Below are 24,031 nucleotides of genomic sequence, written 5' to 3'. Positions count from 1 at the left end.
CTTTTCTATGCCTTCATTTTTCAATCTTCAGAGTTTTGATTAAGATTCTACTCCAAAAGCCACACAAATTGCCTGACAAGACCATCACATCACTACATCTATGGAATTTATGGAGTACCATCGATCACATCTAGGCAACATCTATATGCAGATAGAGTTGTTGTTATGAATAAATCGAAACACTCTCAGTGCATCTGTTGGCGGAGTTCCGGAATAATGTCGCTATGCAAAGTGCAACAAGAAGCACGAGCCCTTGAGCTTCGTTGGGTGAAAGCAGTGACACAAATACAGTATCCACGTTGAGGAAAATGTGGTCTACTTTTGATAACACAATGGAAGGAAGAAAAAGATAAAGATAATTTGTAATTATTACAGTCCCTCTTTTCTACCTTCACTTGCACTGCAGAGAAGCACAACTTAGTTTTAGCTTGAAATACTTGAACTTACTTTTTACTGGATAACACTCTAGCTACCTAAACACTAGATATAAACAGTTCACACTAAATATGCTAGGTATATGTGTGCATGCTTACATATAGACCTATGCACATCTTGCAACATATACTACTGCTGCATTAATGCAAGAACTTCCTGAAGTATTCCACCTAGTCCACTCGACACCCAGGATTAACTGTTTTTACATATTAGACAATTGCTTAAGCCTTATCACATTTTAAAACACATTATCTCCCCCACAAAAGACACCTTGTATTTATGCTTAAAATAGAAAACAACTGCATACAAAGGGTACGTGAGTAAAATTCTCCTTCATTTCATAAAATAAGTAGATAGATAGACAACAGTTTTTACTGAACAAGACACAACTCCCAGTGACCTAAATCAAGTCTCCAGAACTGCCAAATAAACACTCTCTTCCTGGATATAAACTTCCGAGTACCAAAGTCGTTCTGTTTCCTGAAGAAGCTTTCGCAGTTGGCCCATTTAATGGAAAGGATGAGCCAGGCTATAACATTTCAAAAAGATAATTATAATAACACATTCCTATTTTGAGGAGCCTTTTTTAAATAATGCTTGTAATTTTCTACTTGCCTGTGGCAGGAGCTCGTTACTTAACCCATAGCACTTGAGTTTGCTGGACTGTAGCCGTGGTCTCAAACCAATGCTCTGCATTGTCAAGAAGCAGGGTGCAGCAGAAAGAAAGCAAACCAGAAAGACCCACACTCCATATTCTATTGACATTTCATAGTGGTTGATGATTGCATCTGATTGAAAATGACAGCCAGAACACACAGGTCTTCCCCCCACATCTGCCCCCCCAAGACATCAGCTGGCCTCTGGCTCTGTCCTTGAGCAGTAAGGGAAAGCTCTTGATGTGCAAAGCACTGTGAGACAGTGAAATGAGAGTAGCATGGAGTTTTTAGGAGTCCAGATAGGACATGAAAGGCCAATTTGCACCAGGAAACAAATGAAGCATATTCTAAACTACCTCTGGGCATTTCAAAAGCAGTTTAAAAACATGAGCTCTGAACACTTACATTTCATTTGCTTGAAGATGGACTTGTTGGGCTCAAGCCAGTGCTGGAAAGGCAAAGCACAGAGTAGAGGTTAATATGGATCACAACAGACAACAACATCCATGTATGTGGTACCAAAACCAGGAAGCAGGATTTTTGTTTCAATGAGACATACATAAACTGGAAAAAGCACCACCATACTCTTATAACACTGTAATTGTACAGAGTACAAGAATACTTGACGTAGTTATTGCTTATAAGACGTAGTTGAGACAAAAATAGGACAAATATTTCAAAGATAAATTTAAAGCGGACAGGTTCTAGTGATTAGTTTGCAGCAGATATTTCAGTTTCACACTTTGAACCATTTTTTTGCAAAGAAATGGTCATATTGATTAGTAGGATAGACTACACAGAAACGTTAACATCGTCTGTTCATTAATGCTGTCTTCTACAGTTCTGATAACTGAAGTGTGTGTAAATACTGTATTCTCAGTCAGCATCCTCAGAACACAAGCTATTTTTCTTTCCTAGAAAGGAAGGACTAAATCTGAAGAGAAAGAGAGTGTATTTTTCCATTAAATGTTTATCCTACGGACAGCCAATGCGCAACAGAGGTATGGATGACTACTAGTTTGTGTATAACTTTTCAGGGAAAGACTGCAATGGCAGGAAAACTTTAATGTTTTTTACTCTCCTGGAAAATAAACTCAGATGCTTCTGAGATGAAAAACTAGCCTCACATTTTAGTTAAGAGCCTTAGCACATTCCCTGCTAACACTAGCTGAACTGTTCAGGAGGATGTTTTGATTGACAAAAGAATATGCTGATATTCGAGTGCCACTTCTGACCACAGCCAACAGCATTTGTACTAGGATTTTTCCTGTAAGCAAAAAATCTCCACACTAAAATGAGATTTGTGCTGCAGAGGCAGCTGGTCAAAAAGCAGTGTATTCAGCTTTAATAAGCATAATCAACACTGGAAGGCCTTGTACTAAGGGGTTTCATTTTTAACCCTTTTCATTCTAGCTCTGAAACCCTATGGTCTATTGCAAAAAGAAAACCTAGTTATTTTTAAACAATATATAATACTTAAAATATCCAACATCAGCTACTATTTTTCCTCATAACTTATAGTAATTCTACTACAGGTAAAGGCCAGAGGAACATGTGGCTTATCTTGACTTCAGTAAAGCATTTGACACAGTCTCCCACAGCATCCTCACAGCTAAACTGAGGAAGTGTGGTCTGGATGATTGGGTAGTGAGGTAGATTGTGAACTGGCTGAAGGATAGAAGCCAGAGAGTAGTGGTCAATGGGACAGAGTCCAGTTGGAGGCCTGTATCCAGTGGAGTCCCTCAAGGGTCAGTACTGGGACCACGATTGTTCATCATATTCATCAATGACTTGGATGAGGGAATAGAGTGCATGGTCAGCAAGTTTGCTGATGACATTAAACTGGGAGGAGTGGCTGGCACACCAGAAGGCTGTGCTGCCATTCAGAGAGACCTGGACAGGCTGGAGAGTTGGGCGGGAAAAAATTTAATGAAATACAACAAGGGCAAGTGTAGAGTCTTGCATCTGGGTAAGAACAACCCCATGTACCAGTACAAGTTGGGGACTGAACTTTTGGGGAGCAGCACAGGGGAAAGGGACCTGGGAGTCCTGGTGGACAGCAGGATGATCATGAGCCAGCAATGTGCCCTTGTGGCCAAGAAGGCCAATGGCATTCTGGGGTGTATGAGAAGGGGTGTGGTTAGCAGATCAAGAGAGGTTCTCCTCCCCCTCTACTCTGCCCTGGTGAGGCCGGATCTGGAATATTGTGTCCAGTTCTGGGCCCCTCAGTTCAAGAAGGACAAGGAACTGCTTGAGAGAGTCCAGCACAGGGCCACAAAGATGATGAAGGGAGTGGAGCATCTGCCTATGAGGAAAGGCTGAGGGAGCTAGGTCTCTTTAGCTTGGAGGAGACTGAGGGGGTACCTCATTAATGTTTATAAATATGTGAAGGGTGACTGTCATGAGGATGGAGCCAGGCTCTTCTCCCTGGCATCCAATGATACAATGATAGGACAAGGCGAAATGGATATAAGCTGGAACATAGGAGGTTCCACTTAAACATGAGGAAGAACTTCTTCCCAGTAAGGGTAACAGAACACTGGAACAGGCTGCCCAGAGAGGTTGTGGAGTCTCCTTCTATGGAGATGTTCAAAACCCACCTGGACGCGTTCTTGTAAGATCTGATCTAGGTGGTCCTGCTCCGGCAGGGAGATTGGACTAGACGATCCTTTGAGGTCTAATCCCTAACATTCTGTGATTCTGTTAATCGCTAACAGGTGACAGAAAATTATTATTTTCAAAATCACATGTCTCAAGAATTCAGTCAAAATCAGGAGTAACTGTAAATTAGTTATCTGGAACAGAACTTCTGACAAAACAAACACTTTGAAAAGTACAATTTCAAATATCTGCACCTTATATGCTATAGCTGCTCACAAACTCCTGCGTATAGTTTTACAACAATGTCAGAGATAAGCTCTACTATATATTTCTGTTTGAAGCTGACTTAACACCGAGAGACTGATGTGGAACCCGGGTACTCAAAAAACAAATAAACAAAAAAAAACAACCTCAAACTTCAAACAACAACAACAAACAACCCCACACTATTTCTTCACCTCTTCCCTCCCCCCAGTATCTCTCTTTTTTGGGGAAAAGAAGGAAGAAACAGAATTGAGAAAGTAATGACTGTTTCATCAACTCATCAGAAAAACCTAGCTCATTTCATTCTTTTTTAGATCACACAGATACATTATTTATACATTTTGCTCTGAATAATGGGGTGTGAGGGTTGTTCGTAAAAAAGGTAAGGCAATTTAAGAAATTTTATACAGTCTGCAGTACTTTATAGATACATAATCCAGAATTAATTCACAGATAGGTAACCAGTCAAGACACACATATGCAAGTTTACTTCCCTTAACCTCTTCACACACGGATCCCATCTCCATCAGGATCTAAAGATTCAGACAGCAAAGAGGAACTTGGACAGCAAGCCCTGCTGTACTGTTCCCAGGGAACTAAGAGTTAAGAGGTATCTCACTATTTTCATCTAGCAGGAGTACAACACAACTCGTTTGATATTTCTTTTTGAAAGGCCAGGTTGAAATACTAGCACAGATCAGGTCAGCATTTACAGCTGTATAAAAAAAGTCAATTACCTATTCCAACAAAAAATTAGAGGTAAAAAACCCCCAAATTTGCAAATATGAAACCCTCATAATTCATCATACGAATAATGAAAAAGGGGAAACGTGGATTCAATTTCTCATGTAGTGCACCAAACCCCTAGAATGCAGATTTAGCTAACATGTCCAAAAGAAATACGTTTCACTAAGACCTGACTTTCATGGGTTAAAAACGGATGGAAAAGACACTGAGCAATTAAGCAGTCTAGACTTTCACTTGGAGGTCAAGGAACTGACAGGCAGTTTTTTGAAGCTCACATTTCTGTGATGACCTTCTGTTGGTTGAAGATTGTAAATGTGTAGGCAGTTCAGCTGAGTCTTCCAGAAAACTGAGCAGTTACTTTAGAATTTGTGCAGATTTTCAAAGACACAGCAATTAGATGCTTAATGCTCTGAGTGTCAGGGGAAGACAAACACCTAGTCATTGCTAGTACTTCTGAAAATAGTCACTCCTATATTTGTTTGTGTATTTCAATTTGAGTTTTAGGAAAGATTTTCCCCTGAGTACTTATCTTCCAGCCTTACAGCATTGACTATCAATAATTAATAACTGTGCCTCATCTCTACTATTAAGTATTCATGCTATATTTATTCCAAGATTAATTAGCTGTCATAGCTAGGACCAGATTAAGGTTCCTATAAATTCATCAAAGGGTTTCTGCAGGAATTTTCAACTGAAAAGCATTTGGCTTTGCAAAATGTTTCTTCCATGTATCAATCTCTTTTTTATCAATTTTGCTGAAAAAGAAAAAAAAATCCTCAGATGAAAGGAAAATGTAACATTTCGAGTTAGCTTGTCAGGCCAAATTTTAAAAGCATTTTAAATCTTCAACTGCAAAAAATTTTCATCACTACTGTATGCCACACTGCCTTGCAGGAGCAGACCACAGGCATTTCAACTCTTTCTTGTAAGTCTAACACCTCACAAGACAAATAGACAAAACAAGTCAGACGTAAGCTTGGAACCAGAGACAAGAATCTTTAATTTCTTTCCTTGCAGTAAAATGTGCAAACTAGGAGGAGAACAAAGCACCCAACAATCTTAGACAGTTTCATTTTTGCCTCATGTATTTCACACTGTCGTCCATAAAGGTTCCTTTAACTGGACGATGGCCTACACTCTAAAACCAGCTTGGCTTTTTATGTGATAGTACTTAATCATTGGAACTAGACGATCTTTAAGGTCCCTTCCAATCCAAACCATTCTATGATCATCAGACATCATTCCTGCAGAGGCTGAGACTCCCATTTCTTTGATGGCATGTTAGCAACATGGTTGTTGCCCGGTGGAGAAGAAAAGACTTTGATCCTAATCCAGCTAACACCAAGGATCCTGTAAGGAGATTCATGTACAGCATTGCCAATTTCTAACCTTTTCTGCCAAAAGAGATTTGGGCAGCAGCTGACTATCTAGATGGTCAGGCAGAGGTCCTCACAGAAGCAGGACGCAGAGGGAAAAATACTTAGAGATCTTGAAGGTTAATCATGGGATAGCTATCGAGTCTTGGTGCTTCAAGTGCCAGAGGTGAGTCAGCAAACTATTATGGATATCACTTCTGGGATCCTAAAATATGCTGAGAATTGCCTTCTGACTGAAGTTTCATTTTGACTGCATGCTGTGTTTCAGACTAGTGCAATTTTGACTTTGTAAATACAGCTCTCACCTCTGATCATCCTTTAAGTGGCACTGAGTAGTCATTAGCGAGGCCAGGTGTGTTCTTGCTTACCCACAAATGCTGAGCAGATGATGTGCTACCAGCTTCCACAGCAAAAGCTCAGGATGAGCAAGGACACCACGCAAGGATAAAAGCACCATTCTAGAAACTCAGTTTAACTCCACAAACACTGACTTGCTTTTAGTAAAGACACTTCAGCCAACAACCTGTTTTGAATGAAGTCATACACTGAGAAGCTCAGACAGGACTGAGCTTGGTCTCAGTATGGCACAGGGTTAAGGCTTTTAGAACAAGCGGGGAGAAAAGAGAACTCAGTGTCCCATATCTATTTTTACAGCCCTTGTAAGGGGTTAAGAGTCATTAAAATCCCCACACTGTTCTTCCTCCACATTGCAACAGCCGCTCTACACTACAAAAATGTGTGCTTCAGTCTTCTCTTCCTACAGACTCCTGCATCAGACTGGCATAAACCAAAGCCCACCTCCCAAAGAAAAAGCCAAGCCAAAAGCAGGTGCTTGGGACTTGACCAACCAGAAGTCCAATGAATTCATTGAAAAGTCTCTCCCCTCCTCCAACACAAGAGGCTTTTGATTTAGGCCCTGTATTTTCAAGAGGAGCAGTAATGAAAAAGCAATCAGAAGTGGCCAAATGCTGTGAATATTTAAATCCCCCTCGGCAAGCAATACTCAGTCAAGTGCTCAGAGAGTCAGAACCTGCAGATGTCAGAAGAATGTTCTAGCAAGGCAAGGACTGGATTTGAAGACTTTAATGGACAGAAGAGAGCAGGAGAATGGAGATATGCACTGAAGCACTGCTAGAAAAGTAATAAAATTAATTTTATTTAAACCTCAACCCTCTATTAATCTTGCAAATTAATACCTAACCTTTTCCTTGAATGAAAAGCAAAAGCAAAATCAATTTGCTTTAGCCTCAAGGTAGTGACTTGTATCAGGTCACCACCTGCCAAAAGACAGACTCAAAAAAAATAGTAACAGTATCCAAAGCTAATGGAAGCTCAGACAGGGGAATTAATTGGGTGCCCACTCTATATCAGCACAACAGATGCCAAACGACCCAGGGCACCCTGCATGTCTCCTTCTTCATGCCCTGAGGCTGACACCATTTTTTCATGCTTTAGAGAACCTCTATACCAAGAATATCAATATTGTTCTATTGCAGGAAAGGAGGAGGTGCTCCTCTGTATGTTCCCAAAATCAGAGCATCGGCTCTAGTTCATGATATGCTAAGCAGGAAGAAACAACGTATATCACTATCACAAAAATTAATCTGGCCCAGAAATAGTAGTATACATTGGAATAGAATCACCATTTGTATGATTCTGAGCTGGAGTTTATTAAAAAAATTTCCAAATTCTCACTCTGTTATTCCTATTACACTAAAATATTCAGAGAAACTCCAATGCTGAAATTTGGAGTAGCCCAATCGATCCATAACCTCTACATCTGTTGAACATCTGGACGTAAGTTCTGCATATATTGATGTGTGCATGAGCCACCAGGTGCTCACAGCCAATAGGCTCACAACTGATGGAAGAAAACATCTTTATTTTCATTAAAATAGCCTGCAGAAAGATTTGGTTTACAAGGTTACTAATCTTCATACCACATATTTCAGATAGTAGCATTACTGCTGAATTAAGCATATATGTATATTCACACTACTATTCATTTGTGCCAAGATTTTGTTTAGTATAAATGCACCTCTACTCCTAAAAGCAAGTATCCACTTAACTTAGCACTGTGTCCCTAAAAATGGCCTGAAGCAAACATTTAGAAAAAGAACTACAGTAGTAGCTCCCATTGTGTTCACTGGGCTCTTTCCACTAGCCTCCATCATGATTTGTTTGTAAGTCTTATACAGACCTTATTCAATTTGTCTAAACACTTATTTTTTAACACTTCTTTAAATATTTTTGGCAGCTACAACAAAGAATTTTATGACTAGGTATAGCATTTTTGAAACTATTTCTCGATACCAATTGCTTTATAATTTCCTTAAGTGCATTTTAGTTCTCTTATAAGAATAACAGGGCAATCTTTCCCTGATCACCATCTCCAAGTTCACATTGTTCTCACTCATTCTCTCTTACACACCTCTTTTCCCAGCTGAATTATTCTAGTCTAATCCATTTCTCTTTGTATAAAAACCATTTCTACTCGATATCATTCTCATGGCCTTCTTTGTGCCTTTTCTAGTCCTACTGTATTTTTTGAAACGGCATGACCTGAACTGGACACACCAAGCAGGCCACAGCAAGACTTTGTGCAAAAGCACATAATTTTGGGGATAACTCTGTCCAGGAGGAGAGATTCATATGCACGGAGAAGCACTAAAATTTTAATTAATCTACAGCTCAGTGACTCTGGTGTTCAGTCTATAATACTCCTGCTCTGCCCCTTCAAAGAGATCGGAAATCTCCCAGATCATTCTCTTTACATAGCTGTAAGGAGCCTTACAAGTCACTACACAAAGACACAGCTTTGTCAAACTGAGGTTGCAAATGATCAATCTGTTGTCTCTTTCTGACAAGCTTCACTCCCTCACGTGGGACTAAGTGCACATTTTTAAGAGCATGCATTAAATAGCTGTTGTTGCTAATGCAGAGATCAGCTGCATGCAAGACTTGCTGGCCCTTTCAAAAGGTCTCTCTGACGAGGCACTGCTGTACATTTTGTGTAGATGTCCCATCAAAGACAGAGCTGCTACTTCATGATAAAGAAATTCATTACTCACAGACAACAGGCTCCAGTTTCCTTCACTAGTAAATCATAGAGTCATAGAATGGTTTGGGTTGGAAGCGACTTTAAAGATCCTCTAGTTCCAACCCCCCTGTCACAGGTGCAGACACCTTCCACTAGACCAAGTTGCTTAAAGCTGGGACAATGCTGAACAACTTAGGTTATACGATTAGACAAATACTCTAATTGGAAGTGACCTACTTTACAACACAAATGGGACTCTTCAGCAGCCTCACTAGTGAAATAAATATGTAATCCAACAAAAACACACCTGTGAGTAGAGGTGCCTACCAGTTTTCAGTGTACCTAAGCCTGAAAGCAAAACGAGAATTGTATTTGCGGCAGTTCTCCAGGGGCAGAGTGGCAGGAGCGTCAGCAAATCCGTAGTGCAGTATGCCGTCTTTCTAAGTACACGCAGAGCCGGGCTCCGGGGAAGTCAGAAAACCCCAAGATCAGCTGCATAGTGGGAATGTGTTCATACAGCAGTTTCCCTGATGTGAATGCTCTGTTTTGGTACCGGCAGCACGCATGCGCAGAGCTCAAACCGCAGCACCGCTGTGCTGCTCCCGGACAGCCCTGCAGCACACCCAGATGACAAAGCGTTTTAATGCTTCAGGGTGATTACAATCATCTCAAACGTTTCTACAGCAACCCACCGGTGAGACTTCACAGTTGCTTCAGGGTCCTACAAAGCCTCTTCATAACACCTAACACTTCCAATCGACCTCATGGGTAGCTCCGAGGTATTTCTGCCAAACCACCACCTCATACTTTCACATTCAAAACATAATCAGAAGCACAAGCTCAAACGCACTCATTAGAGGGGAAAAAAAGGAAACAAGTATTTCCAACTTTAAATCACTGCTCAGATGCCCTCCTGATGGGACCTGAAGAACAAATTTCACCGCACTACCACCTTCCTTCAGCCCAATCTTCCATTGGCCTCAGTATCAGTGGCCTATCTCAACAAGAGATCCTCTCTCGTGAGAGATGCTGACCAGTAGCTGAATTATTTGATCCTATTCCCATCTCCTACCAGCCTAAAAAACATTAAAAAGGTGCTCAGTCAACCCAGGGTATCTGGCACAGAACCAGCCATGCTGCGTTTCCTCAAGTGTGAGAGAGTGATGGCCTCGATACAATAGCTAGTACATAAAGATGTACCAATAAGTAGTTTCTTGAGTAGCAAAATGAGTAACACCTCCTCCAGGTATGTCTTCTGTTTGAAACTACTTCTAAAAAATACAAGCTCCAAATTCTGGTTTCTAGGTTCTTACAGTGACTCTCTCTCAGCTCTCTCTACATTCCCTACGGAGTGGGTTTGCCCTACAGTGTCTTCCTCAGCAAGAAGAATAATAGAGTTTTACACACTGATGTAGCAGCTTATCTTCATTAAACCTTAGAGTAACTTAATATTTGAGACCTGTATCCCCAGTGAAAATTGACCAAAACTGGCTTCAAAAGTTACTACAGTTGAGTGTTGGGGAGAAAGGCAATGTGATCCCATATACCTAGTTTTCTCAGAAATCCAGGTGAAAAGTTCAACAGTTAATATATGAACACTAGGAACTCATTTGTTCCCAGCATAGTACCATTAGACCTAAAAAGGCATAATGCAATTTACTGCATACTTTTAGTACAATCCTGGCTTTTCTGAAGCTACCCTAAGGCACGGTTTCCCCAGAGGAACATCCAAACGTGACACTAGAAGATAAAAGAGCAGATATGGTGTAGAACCTAGAGTCTTTAACTGCTAGTTCAATTTGAGGTCATTGGCATTTTTACTCTCTTCTATATGCAAGAATATTAAAAAAGCTACCATGCTGCTTTCTGTTAAAAGTGTCTTCCACAGTTTTCTTTTTTGGTCTGGAATAGAAAATAGAAAACTATAAAAAATTTTACAAAGTTTAAGTATGCCTAAAATATCCACACACGTTTACTTATGTAGATAGAAAGGATTATTATAAAAGAGGGGCTGGGGAGAGGAAGGAGTATACATTGTAACTTACTTGAAAAATAACTTATAAAAATAACTGTTGTTCCCCACCACAGTTTTCCCACATTTCAAAATTTTGTTTCAGCCTAAGACAATTAGCTCAATTATCTACATTTTTCACATAGTCAGAAGTTCTGAATGTTCTAAACACAAATATTGAAACATTTCAGTTGAAACATCTGAAATACTGAAACATTTCATTTTTTAAATTCTCTAACTCAGTCAAGTGTTTCAACACTCTTAAGTCAAAATGCTACATTTTGGTAGCATTCTCTGAAAGAAGACATTTAGGTTGAATTAAAGCTAGTGTTTTTGCCTGCTTGAGCTCTCTTAATAGATTACAAAACAAAAGGATTGCAAATTAACTTTTGGAGCAACTCTGCAACCTTCACACAAAAAATTACATACAAATAAAAGGGAGGCGAGCATCACTGGTAGACTAAATGCCAGCAGCAGTAATTCTGCATAATATTATTTTATATACATATATATATATGTAAGTGTGTGCACACTATATAATAATATACTACTATGTCATAGAGCTTAACTTTTCAAAGAGTCAATCAAGAATAATTCACTACAAGCCCAAATTAAATGCGTGATTTTGGCAGTTACATTTGGAACCACAGATATATCCTTTTCTGTGCAAAGACAGAGACTCTGCAGTGGAATATAAGCTACAATGGAGGCATTCAACACCTCCAAGAAAATGGGCAAAGCAACATGAATCATACACTACCCACATCAGAATCAACAATAACTCTCCTAAAAAAAAAGTCATGCATTCTTGTTTCAGGTTCTACTACATATTCTTTGAAAGAAACTTCAGAAGATGGTACATAATCTCTATCTCTGTAAATGTTTCATATAAAACCCTTCCACAAAATTATAGAGTTCTCTCTTAGATTTCTTTACAAATCTAGTCAAAAATTTTGCCCCATTGCCTTCATTTTGGCAGTTCCAGATCCTGCAGCTCTCATTGGCTTAATTAAGAAACCATCTCTCTTGCTCAAACTTTTCTTTTTCTTTTTCTTTTTCTCTTTCTCTTTCTCTTTTTTTCTCTCTTTTTTTCTTTCTGCTTTACACTCTGATGCATGTATAACCATATCTTCTTATGCTTTGTTTTGCTGCACTAAATGGGTTATACCCTTCTTAATATTGTCTCAAAAACAAGGTCTCCGTTGCCTTTATCTTTTTAATACTCCTCCTCCCGATTCAGTTAAATTGATCTCTCTTAAATGGAGACATCTAGATCCGCACAGCTGAGGTCTCATCAGGGTGTAATGACACCCTATTCGGCTCATTGCCAAAACCAGACCAGGCAGTATTCATCTTATTCATTGTCCCACATCCCTTCATTTGCCTACAGAGCATTGAAGTACATTGTTAGACACATTGTTGAACCATTTTAGGATGAATTATCACTTTCCTTCAAAGCAATTGTTCTCAGTCAAATCACCAGATTAAACATTATAAAAAAGTCCTTGGTGAATTCCACCTACATATCTTTACTAAGCTACTGTTTCTGTTTTGTAATACATCTAATTAACCCATAAGTATATACTGGGCAGGAAATGTCTCTCCTTTTTTCTTTGGTTGTACCTGCAAGAATTCCATAGAGCTTCGGAAATCCACAGAGCTCTAAGCACTCATTCCTGGAAGGTGGCTACAATGATGTGACATTCCTCCTGGGATCCCACCACATCTTATACTTGCTACAGCTAATCTCTTACCTCTATAACCTAAACAACTACTCCTCTGTAATCTCAGGGTTTTTTGTTAACATAAATTTCAGGCAGCTAATCTCACAACCGCTAAAAGACAAAACTGCGAAGAACCATCATCTACAGCATCATTTCAAAATCACGATTTCCCCTAGTTTTCTACTGAGTCATTTACTGATGAACTTTATCTAACTACAACACCCGGCTCCCAGCATAATTATTCATAAAGTCTTGTGTTTATTATACTACTAGGGGATTATTGGTTAGTATGTTTCTTTAGGATCTGAAGAAGATCAGGACAGTCTTCTGCTGATGGGAGAAGAATTGTAAACAAAATTTCACATTCTTCCGACACCTGACTGTGAGGTACTCATGCATCTGTATCTGATACAGAGGTAAAACTGAGGTAAGTGAGCCTCAACAAGATCAGAAATTTTGAAAAGCCAGATGACATAAAAACAGCATTATTTTATTCTAACATTTGTCTTCAATTTAGCCCTTAGAGTAGGGTTTATTGCAGAGAAAATATCCACTCTGAGGGAAAGCATTTTATGCATAAACATGTAGAAGTGCAATCTTAAAAAAAAAAAAAAAAAAGACAAACCCAACAGAACAGGACAAAGGGACGATAGAAGATACTGCATGTAAAAATAGCTCATTTTGATGAAATGTAACAAACCTAAGAGAAAAATGTATGTCGCTTTCAAATCGTCATCCAGAGCATTCAAGTCTGTATAAAGAAACGTCCCTAATAATTAATGTCCTAATTCATGAGAGAGTTTAAAATCAAGAACTAATGCTCAATTAGAGAAGTTATCCATACACTTAGAAATATGAAAGTAATTATAAATCAGCATTTAAAAATACATGTATGGAAAATGTAAGCTCGAGAAGTTTGCTTAACAAAATCTAGCTGAAGGTTGGCCAGTTGATATAAGCCACCCTGCTACACAGGACGGCCACAGTGTTCTTAGTTGTTGGATACAAAGGGAAATGAAGACCTAAGATTTTTTAGGTAAGAACATAAATGTTTTCTCAGATTGTCTTTTACTACTAAGAGAAAACTCAAGCTTCAGTACAAACTATAATCTTCCATAAACTTAACAGAGCATTATCTATACTTCAAGATGTAAAAGAACAACTCCATAGCCAACAAGAATAAGATACTGCAGTGAATTTGTCAATATCATTAACAGCTCTTTGAAATATGGGAACCATACAAGGTATGATATAACAGGCATGCCAATGTAAGCGGGTTTTTAGAGGTTTTGTGAAGCATCACTTTCTTAAAGTGTTGTGTCAAAACACTAAAGTTTCTACTAAAAAACTATCTTGATTGCTGTTAAGTAAAATAACTTTTCTGTAGCAATTTTTGAGTGACTGTCAGAGAAAAGACCAACAAAACTAATAAGTCCCACCTAATTATAGGCTAATCCAGTACTCCACCTACTTCTCCTATCATTTCCAATCAGGTGAACACCTCTATAATTTTAACGACTGTGAAGAATTAAGTACACTGGTCAGAATAACTGCTAATTATTCTGCTAATTATTATAATATTAAAAGGAGGATGCAATGGAAATGACCTGCTCCAGCTTCGCAAAGTTATTGCAATTCTATAAGGTTGAGCGGAGGGTGATTCCCTAATTCCAGTGATTTTTGACAAAACTAATTAGGGTGTAGCAAGAGATATTCGGCAAAATGTTTTTCTCCTCCTGAATCACAGCAGTTTCAAACTGGTGATCATTTCCAGAGATTAAATGACAGTATATGCCCTCATGATTTTTAAAGTCAAATCTAAGTCTTAATCCTGAGACCAGCAGGACTACACAGTGAAGAAGCACTTCTGAATTTCATTTCCGAGGACTTCTGTTTCCTGTGTTGACCATCCTTTCCTACTCTCAAACAGTAACAACCATCTGAAACCAAACAGGGGGTAGCAGTAGCAAATCACCTACAAAATACAACCTGCAGGACCACCTTCTGCCTAAGAGAGATGACTAATCACTGTCCACACAAATGCCTAGGGCACAGGCCTGTAAATTTTATTGCACAAACTTCAAGAGAGAACTTAGGGAGAACTAACCTGAAGACCCTCCACAACCCGATAAATCATACCTATTTGGTGTATTACAAACACCTAAGTCCATGCACTCTGTGAAAAGTAAAATAGAATGACTGCTTTTAGCTGTTAAACTCAATAGGATTCCTCCCTACATCTCCCAAGAAGCATACTCTACAGAAAAATAGAAATCTCAAATTCTAGTGCACTGCTAGAGCCTAGAGCTACCCTGTGCTACCTCTGAGTCATGCCTATAGATTTTTTTTCTATCTTCAGTGTCCCGGAGAACTACACAAATCAGAATATATCAATTTACCTGAAACCAAATACATGAACTGAAGGGAAAATTAATTTAATAATGCCACTTTAGGAACCTCTATGGATTATGGCCAGAGTATAAATCCTCAGAGATACATAACTTTGCATTAGAACTTGCCTGCCTGTTGAAAAAAAAATAAAAATCAATTTAGCATTATTTAAAAGCAAATGTAGTCAGAGTTCATATACATACCCTCTGCTTCTCAGGGTCAACGTATCGAATGCCAAAATAGTCTTTTTCCAGCAAGCTGTAATAGTTGCAGATGTGATCTATGAGAAACTGACCTTTAGTCTCCCTCTGTAAAAAGAGAAAGAATTGATATATTATTCTGAGTATTCTGAACTTGCTGTCTATAAATATTTTAAAAATCTAATCAAATTGTCAGGGAAAATGGTACATGAAATTTGTTGCTATTCAGATGAGGACAGGGATGTGAGCATTCATCTCCTCTAAAAGAAGTGGGAGATTAGTGATCAATATACTCCCTGCACATTCAAAGATTCATTAAGAAAATATCATTGCTACTCCTGACTCAAGAAAACTCACGCTACTCTAACGGCTACACGCTTCTATCATATATCACTAGTAACCACATTTCCACCTGATGCTATAATGGCATAACAGAAATGTATTTGCATATGAAATTTCAAAACAGTGTGTGGTGTTTTGTAACCCCCAAGTTTGCAAGCAGTTTTGGCAGTGAGTACCTTAACGGGATCCTTACGCAATGCCCACAACAAGAGAGACCTGATCCTTAATTCCCAGACAGCACTACAGTACAAGGAAGAAATGCCCAAATAACTGAAAGAGATTATTTCATCTTTGCATCGTCACTAGGTAACTATAGACCTAACAAAACTTACTGCACACATGATGTTTAGTTAACAGTCTCATTCTTTATTTCTGCCTTCTTCGATCTCAATACTGTGTTTCATTTCTCCTTAATCTACTGCCTGATACGGAGAACCTACAGGAAATTTCACATTTTTTGCAATCCAGCTAATGTGATTTTCTTTTTTTCTCAACTGTGATGCGTGTGAGAATTAACTCCGGGCTAAAGCGGTTCTCCTAAAACAGTCCACTCTAAGCAGACAAAGGTGCTTCACTACATTGCAGTGTCAAGTCTCTGCATTTCTTTCCCTCTGTCTGTCTACCTCAGTTTTGCACTGAGGCCCCTCTACTGTGGACCACTTGGTGAGTTTGCTAGACTACCCTTTGCTGCCATGAAACAACTTGAACTTAGCTCTTTAAAGTCTACAAAATAGAAACTACACAGGATACACAATCACATTATATAAAAAAGTTACTTAATTGTTCCTCCAAATTACTCCCCAAAAACTTTAATGCTGTGGTGTCTTCAACCCTTCCCTAAGACGCTAATAGGCAGTTTAAACCATAAACAGCATGGCTAGGCAAAAAATAAGAAATAGTTCCTGCATTTCTCAAGGTGCTTTACAAAATTGGACATTGTTATCATCTGCATTTCACGGAGAAGCAGCTGAGGCAAAAATTGTGCCGTCACCTGTCCCAGGTCATGCTCTACAAGGCAGAGGAAGAAACAGCCTCAGGACCACCACTGTTCAGTGGGACCTACTGCTTCTTACAGGAATAATGAGACATGCTTTAGGACTGAAGTGTTAGAAAAGAATACAATCCGTGAACTACTGGTCTCTTTCCTTATCTTTACAATTAACAAGGAATTCTGATGTGGATGCAGATGCTCGTACTTTCACTCCCATCACTGAACAGAGAGATTAACTAAATAAAAAGCACTCTCAGCTAAGGCACCGATGGAGAGCTGCACAGCCCTTCCAACATGCCGGGGCTGCTGTGGCCGTGCCCTTCCCTGCCACACGGACCTTCTCTCCTCCCAGATTCACTTCCAGCCACAAGTGAACTGCTAATTTCTCTCTATTTCTTCTTCCTAGACGCAGGGGACTTTGCTTCTCTTCCTAATGTGTACGCCATCTACTTCAGCTATTCCTTTCTTCCTCCACCTTCTAGCTCCTATGTATTTAATCCTCACTATGTGTCCTTTACTCTTCCATGTGCTGCTACTTGCCTGGAGGAGATCACTGCCTTGTCTGTGTGATGGTATTTCTGTACTTTGTTTTCCTATTTTCAAACAGCCAGTGTCAAAGGACGTTAACCCAATTTGTCTGTTTTCTGCACACGCTCACTCAACCTCATGCTTTGCGCCCTTCACTGCTACCTTTTCCCCTGTAACATAGCTGCAACAGGTTTCCGTTGCTTCTTTCCAGCTTCATGACATTTAAAAACTGACTTGTTTGCCTTTAAGAGTGACTTTTTTTGTACTGTACCAGCCACAAGTATGGGCATGCTAGTGACAGTGTAGAGAAAACTGTCCTCAAAAGTCAAAGCCAACATTGGATATTGAAAAGTACAAAAAGAAAACTGCCACTCTCCCTGTGACTGACAAAAAAAAAGGTCTACACTTATACAGTCAGATCTCAATGAAGCATTTTCTAGCTTAAAATCTCAGAAGTGTCTGCAAACTTCTGCGACTATGCAATAAGCAAGGTCGTCAAAATATTAAGACAAAATTGCACAGTGACATTTCAATACAAAAGCAGTAGGAAAAAATTTGAACACATGTAGAATTCAAGCACACACTTTTAAGATGAATCTACAATGAACTAAATAGAACTGGGGAATAACAGTTATTAGGTGACTCAAGTACAGTCAAACATTTAAATAGATTTTACTGACAACACTATACAAAAGAAATCCAATTTTTAAAAGATTGGAAATGAGGAAACCAGATTAGTCATATTATCATCTGACAACATTAGAGGGTGTTACTGGAAGAACAGTCAGTAAATCTACTAACTTCTATAGGCTCACATTCTAATGCATTCATTTAACAAGCCCTTTGCTTTACCCACCTAAATAATCACAAAAGTTTCTTGAGATCTTGAGGAATCTAGTAAAAGGCTAGGGCATGTATGGTGCTTTTCAATCCAGTAACAATGCTCGCTTTCTAAAATGAATTGATGCCCTAGTTTTCTTTCTTGAAAGATAGATCATGGAAACAAACCAAACAAAAAAGAGCAAACAAACAAAAGCCTCCAAGCTAAATTTATGCTCTAGGAATCCTTAAGCCTTCCACAGATAAATAAAAAGGACTAGTTAATAGCCTTATCCTTGGTTACGATACACTACAGTCAATAGTGCTACTCAGTATTCAGGTTCCATGTGATCCACTACCAGATATTAAGAAAATTCAGGATGGATAAAAGTGGGTAATAGGCACAGACATAATGTAATCAGTGTTCTCATAAGAAATACTGTTCTAAATGCTGCACTATTATGCTTTTAAAATACCTGAAATTTGAAAAAATTCAGATCATAATTGATACACAGAGGAAAACGCTTGATGTGGCATAGAGCACCTCAGGTCTGAATTCATAACACATAGCGTGGCAAGAGGGATGGGCAATGGTTGTTCATTTCATTTTCTGCAAACAGCATCCACAAACATTTTCTATATTTCTCTAACAATGCTCTGAATTCTCCTGAGCTTTAGAAACTGATGATCTTTCTTGTCTCTTATGTTCTTTGATACACTTATTACGTATTATAGTACAAAAGAATATATTAAATCCAAAGCTTATTCTCATTTGTGAAAGAATATGGATAAATTAAATTAGGAACTGCCAGTCATCCACAACAGAGCACAAGAATGGATTTGGGTCACAGAAAAATGAATATAAAACATTGCCTGATATTTCAGATGGTTGCTATATAGCTTTCCAATTAAATGATCATTTTTAAAAAAAGCAAAATACAAAAAACAACTAAACAAAAACAAACCCTAAACCTTGCTATACCAATAAAGTATACTTTAAAGTATACTTTGCAGCAATTCATAGAAACATTTTTATGCTACATTTCAGAATGTTTGTCAGAACATGAGAAAAATAACATCATAAAAAAAGCCATTATTTGAAACAGTACTGAAAAATGTCTGCAACAGACCACAGGAATCTGAGAGCAAAAATCAAGCTAGATTTTTAAAAGCTTCACAGTTGAAATCTTTTATAATAATACCATAGTTCACTCAGAATCCATCAACTATTCTCATATAGAGAAGACCAACCCAGAGAGAAACAAGAGTCACAAAAGTGCATAAGCAAGACAACCAAAATGTCCTGGATTGTAATCAATAACTTGTTTTCAATGAAAGAATACCAAGATAAACAAGACACTTTTTTTCCTAAGTCCATTAATTTAAATACAACTTCTGGCTACCTCAACTGAGATATATTTGCATTCAGATTTCTGTAACCCATACTCGATGAATAAAGTCCTATAATATAGCCATTACACACACGTACACACACAGAAACAGGCTTTTGGAGATTGCTATAAATAATTTGAGGAATGACTCTCCGATTTGCTTAGATAAATAGGCACAGACAAGATGAGTATGTTTTTCCTGAGGCTGCATTTGAATATCTGACCTTAATACCACTAAAATCCCACAACAAACCCCAACACACATGCGAGGGATATAATGCCGTGTAAATGACAGAAGCCCTGAACACGGAAGGTCAACTTGCAAACTGGTAAACTCTGCTTTTTAAGCTGGATCAAAAGTTTTCTCTTCTACTGAAACAAGTATGTATCAGATTAAACTAGCAAGTGTTGCAGAAGAAGTAAGCAAAACAAGGGACATCCTCCACTCCAACAAAACATGAAAACAGGATCATACAGAGCCCTCCACTGATGGACTCACAGGACAACCTGAGTTTCTTCCTCAGCTCTAGGAATCGAGTAAGACACTGCAGAGATGCTTCGTTTTCACTTCCAGACACTATTATTACAGCTTCCATTTCTGCAACTCTGCAAATTTATGGCTGAGTAATCCAATTCCTTGGTAACTCCCCTATTATGCAGAAACTAACCCAAACAAAGATCTCCATGGCTCTTGAGCAGTTTCAGTCTAACACAATATCCCAATCTTGTGCTTACTGTGGGGATTTCTTTTCTTTTTTCATTCCTAGTTTCTTTGTGCAAGCTAAAAAGGGAGAGTATATCTTGTTCTGCCAATTTAACCCTTCTTCAATGACGTAAAATGAGACGACAAAACACTTGTCACTGTTTCACAGATTTGAAAGTGAGAGGAAAACCAGTTTGAGATCTTGCATTTAGTGAAACGTCTTCCCTATTTGCATCTGCTTCACTGTGGAGTTCTGAGTCTATTTATCTGAATGTCGTCACAAGGAAGAGCAGGAGTCACAAGCAGATTAAACGCAACGCTTCTGCTCTGTTATCTAACTACTGAAGTCCTGCCAGCTGTGCTTATCTCTGTCAGGAAGCCACTGACATTACTAAGAAGCAGTGCAGAGTCATAAACACAGTGTTTATTTGTACGGGGGATTTCAATCCTCATCCCGCAAGTGTCTTTATTCGCGCTAACAGTTCCCAACAGTGACCTTCTGTGTAAAGCTCCTCATATACTTAAGTACTTGGAAGACTAATGTAAATCCACACAGGGAAAAAAAAAAAAAAAAAAAAGTACAATTAAACCACTGTGTCTGTTTAAATAAATGGAAAGTCCAGGCTCTCAGGCAAGGTAAGAACCATGTCCAATTTTGCATGCTTGTTTTCTTTACATCATTTTATGGATGTAAAAAAATTAAACACCTGAATTCAAGAATAATCATAATATCAGCATAGAATGAAACCTAACCAGGTCAGAAAAAGGGACAAACCCAAGAAATTCCTCTAAGGCAAAAAAATAATTCAAAAAGCAGCTTTACCCATTGAAAACCGAAATAGTATAGTTGACAATACCTGACAAAAATGATAAAAAGCAAGAGAGATTTACAGAGCTAAACTGCCTTCTCAACTGCCACCTCTCATATTTCTGAATTCTCTCCAGACATCCTCCTCCAGTGATGAGATCATACTTCTTCTATGCTTTTCATGATGGAAATACCTTGAATCCCAACAGGCACACATCTTCCATTTCATCAACAATTATTCTATAGTTCAGTATCAGGGCCTGCTCTTGTACACAGAATTGTGGCTGTAAAAGGACATCTGGGAGTAATTCTCTGTTCATGTCAGTTTTGGGACAGCTGTCACTACATTTTCATTTGATTCCAGCGGCACAGCAAAAAAGTTGACTAAGCATCACCGTTGGACCAGGACACATGCTATGGGAATGGGACTGATTTAGTATCAACCCTTCAGAGATGAACAGGGAGGAGGGCTGAGAGCACAGAGAAGGAAGGCAACCTGGCATGGCCAAATGTCGCAGAATATTCCCAATGAATTTTTAAGTCTCGCCGAAATAGCAACATCAAGAGCAGAATCCTCATTCTGCAGCAACCAAAGGCAGTGAGGTGGAATGGGCTCAGCTCCAAGCTGGCAACGTTGGGCCAGTCCTAACCCTGACAACATCCAACGCCCTGAGCAAATTTCTTACGGCTCTTTGGATTTATGGATTCACTGAGATTACAAATGACAGTAACTACTCACAAAACATAGACAATCTCTGCCTTTTTTGCTCCATCTTTGGAAACAGCGACAGGAATGTCCTTCTGTAGATGTTTCATAAGAAATGGACATTGCATAAAGCCTTCAAAATATAAAGAACAATTAAAAACATGCCTGTTTCATTTCTCAACTGACATGCCATAAACGTTCAAAAGGATTTCCTTCCTGCTCATAATCAGCACCCTCTGGTATTTTAAACTACTTGAAATATACAGTAGAAGTCTATGATACAGCATTTAACTGAAAAATTTTCTCAGTTGTAAGAAGGGCCAGCTGTAATTTACTTTTTTGTTGTTGTTAAAGTTTCAAAATACAAAAAAGACAACAAACTTTCACTGATAAAAACATAACTTGAAACTGGTAGATTTTATTTCAGAAGCTAAGTATTTATCACAGAATTTTCTTTTCTTTGCAGTGAGGAATTAATTGTACTTCTACAAGCCTGAAATAAAGGGGGAAAAAAAAAAACTACTAACAATTTTTATTGAAAAACACAAAAAATTACATTGCAATAAAGCAATTGGTATTTACTTAGTTACAAAAGTCCTCTTTCATATATTTTTTTCTATGAACTACCTCTTTCAAATAATGTACTTCATTCTGTATAGTCAATTACCTAACCATGATTTGTATCAACATTTTCTAATTCTAGAATGAAGGGGAGGATGGATTTTTTTAATCTGTGTCTTTTAATACATATTGTTGTGTATAAATGCACTTGTTTCACTACACAATGTTATGAAATTAGCTTTTGTAAAAGGTTTTACCTGCACACATCCAGATCTTTCTAAGCAACTCCATCACTCATCCAATCCAACAGAAACAAATCAAAGAATGTGCTTTCAGTAGCAAAGTTTTCATTACCTTTGTTTAACCGAAGGGAAAAAGTGGGACCCTACCACATTGCTGGAAATCCAGCCCCAATACCATCCACTTACAAATGCGATCCAGGTGGGGCTGACTCACATGACATAGGCTCAAGATATGGGAAGAACAGAGGGATGCACAAGAAAATCCTCCTCTAGGGAGGAGAGTGACAAGTCAACCCAGTAACACACAAAGCAGAAATACACTTTATGATACAAAAACTCACTGGGGGAGGAACTATACTTGCTCTTATTTATCTACTCCTATTTGCTTCCTGAATAAAACTCATAGGAGATGCATCTCTTTCTAATAAGACTCCTAATAAGACAAACAATCAGAATGCATGTTTCCCTTAGTTGCAATGCTTTCACAACATAATTTCAGCACAGAGCTTCCCAGATATGTATACTGTAGACATGTACAGTGATGCAACAACACTGAGTCACTCAATGCTAACAGAAGTAAAATTTCACATTTGAATTACCATCTTATTTTATTTTCATTTGAAGCGGGAAAGACTTTCAGGGGAAAAAAAGAAAAGCATGTGAATACATGAGCGGAAGTATTAGAGAGCTAATGCTCATTTTATTTCATGGGGAATTTAGCAGAAACTAGTGATAACCTTTGCTCACAAGAACACTTCATGCCTGAGACCCAAACTACCTGCACTCCTCCGCTTTTAGAACTCACTTGCTAACCTGGAATGGGTTTTGAAGATCATAATTTTTACAAAGATATCAGTCTTTAAACGCAAATTTCTTAATTAGCAGTTGAGCCCCACATGCTATATATTAATTAATAGAATTAAATTTAAAAAAAAAAAAAACAACCAACCAAAAAAACACACCACAAGCTACCACAAATCAGCCTCTTCCTACTGTTTCATTTGGGCAACAAATATACAAATACATCTCAAAGATAAAGAAGAAAGCAAAGAAAAAAGGATAAAAATGTCTATGCTGAGAAGAAAATAAATAAGTGGAGAGCAATTTCAAGGCTGTGTGTGTGAATGCAGCTGTGAAAGCTCTAGTAATCATAAATGAAACGGCATGGCTAAATGTACACAGCATTGAAAATTTACCCATAAATATCTGCTGTAGTGAGGTCAGAAATATATTTGTCAAAGATGATTCCTCTTGTGTGCTACCTCAGTTGGGAAATTAAGAGGGTTATTCGAGGTTACTTATTTTTCTTTAGTTTTGCACTATTCATTTGCAACAGATGGACAGTTTTGTCCATACAACAGCATGTTTTTGCACTCTCTTGAATTAGAGGTTATTGTAGGATGATAGTGGTCAAATAATAAAAGACAAAGGGGAAAAAGAAACATTTACACCATAGAAAAATTACACAATGCCAGTCCCATGCAATGGAAACTAT

The 24,031-nt window shown here is 38.4% G+C and overlaps 1 protein-coding gene across 1 annotated transcript in view; it reads right to left on the bottom strand.

Annotated features, from left to right (window-relative positions):
- The window catches only part of FRMD3 (FERM domain containing 3), a 156,162-nt gene that overhangs the window by 69,624 nt on the left and 62,507 nt on the right, over positions 1-24,031 (bottom strand). Inside the window, exons 2-3 of the mRNA XM_086629910.1 lie at positions 15,449-15,553; positions 1,497-1,539 (exon numbers count right to left, since the gene is read on the bottom strand). Coding sequence (XP_086486036.1) covers positions 1,497-1,539; positions 15,449-15,553 — 148 coding nt within the window. The remainder of the gene's footprint in view (positions 1-1,496; positions 1,540-15,448; positions 15,554-24,031) is intronic.

The sequence above is a fragment of the Tauraco erythrolophus genome, chromosome Z (genome assembly GCF_009769465.1).
Source record: "Tauraco erythrolophus isolate bTauEry1 chromosome Z, bTauEry1.pri, whole genome shotgun sequence".
Lineage (NCBI taxonomy): Eukaryota > Metazoa > Chordata > Aves > Musophagiformes > Musophagidae > Tauraco > Tauraco erythrolophus.
Note: the sequence above shows the minus strand (reverse complement) of the source record. Positions and strands in the feature narration are given on the sequence as shown.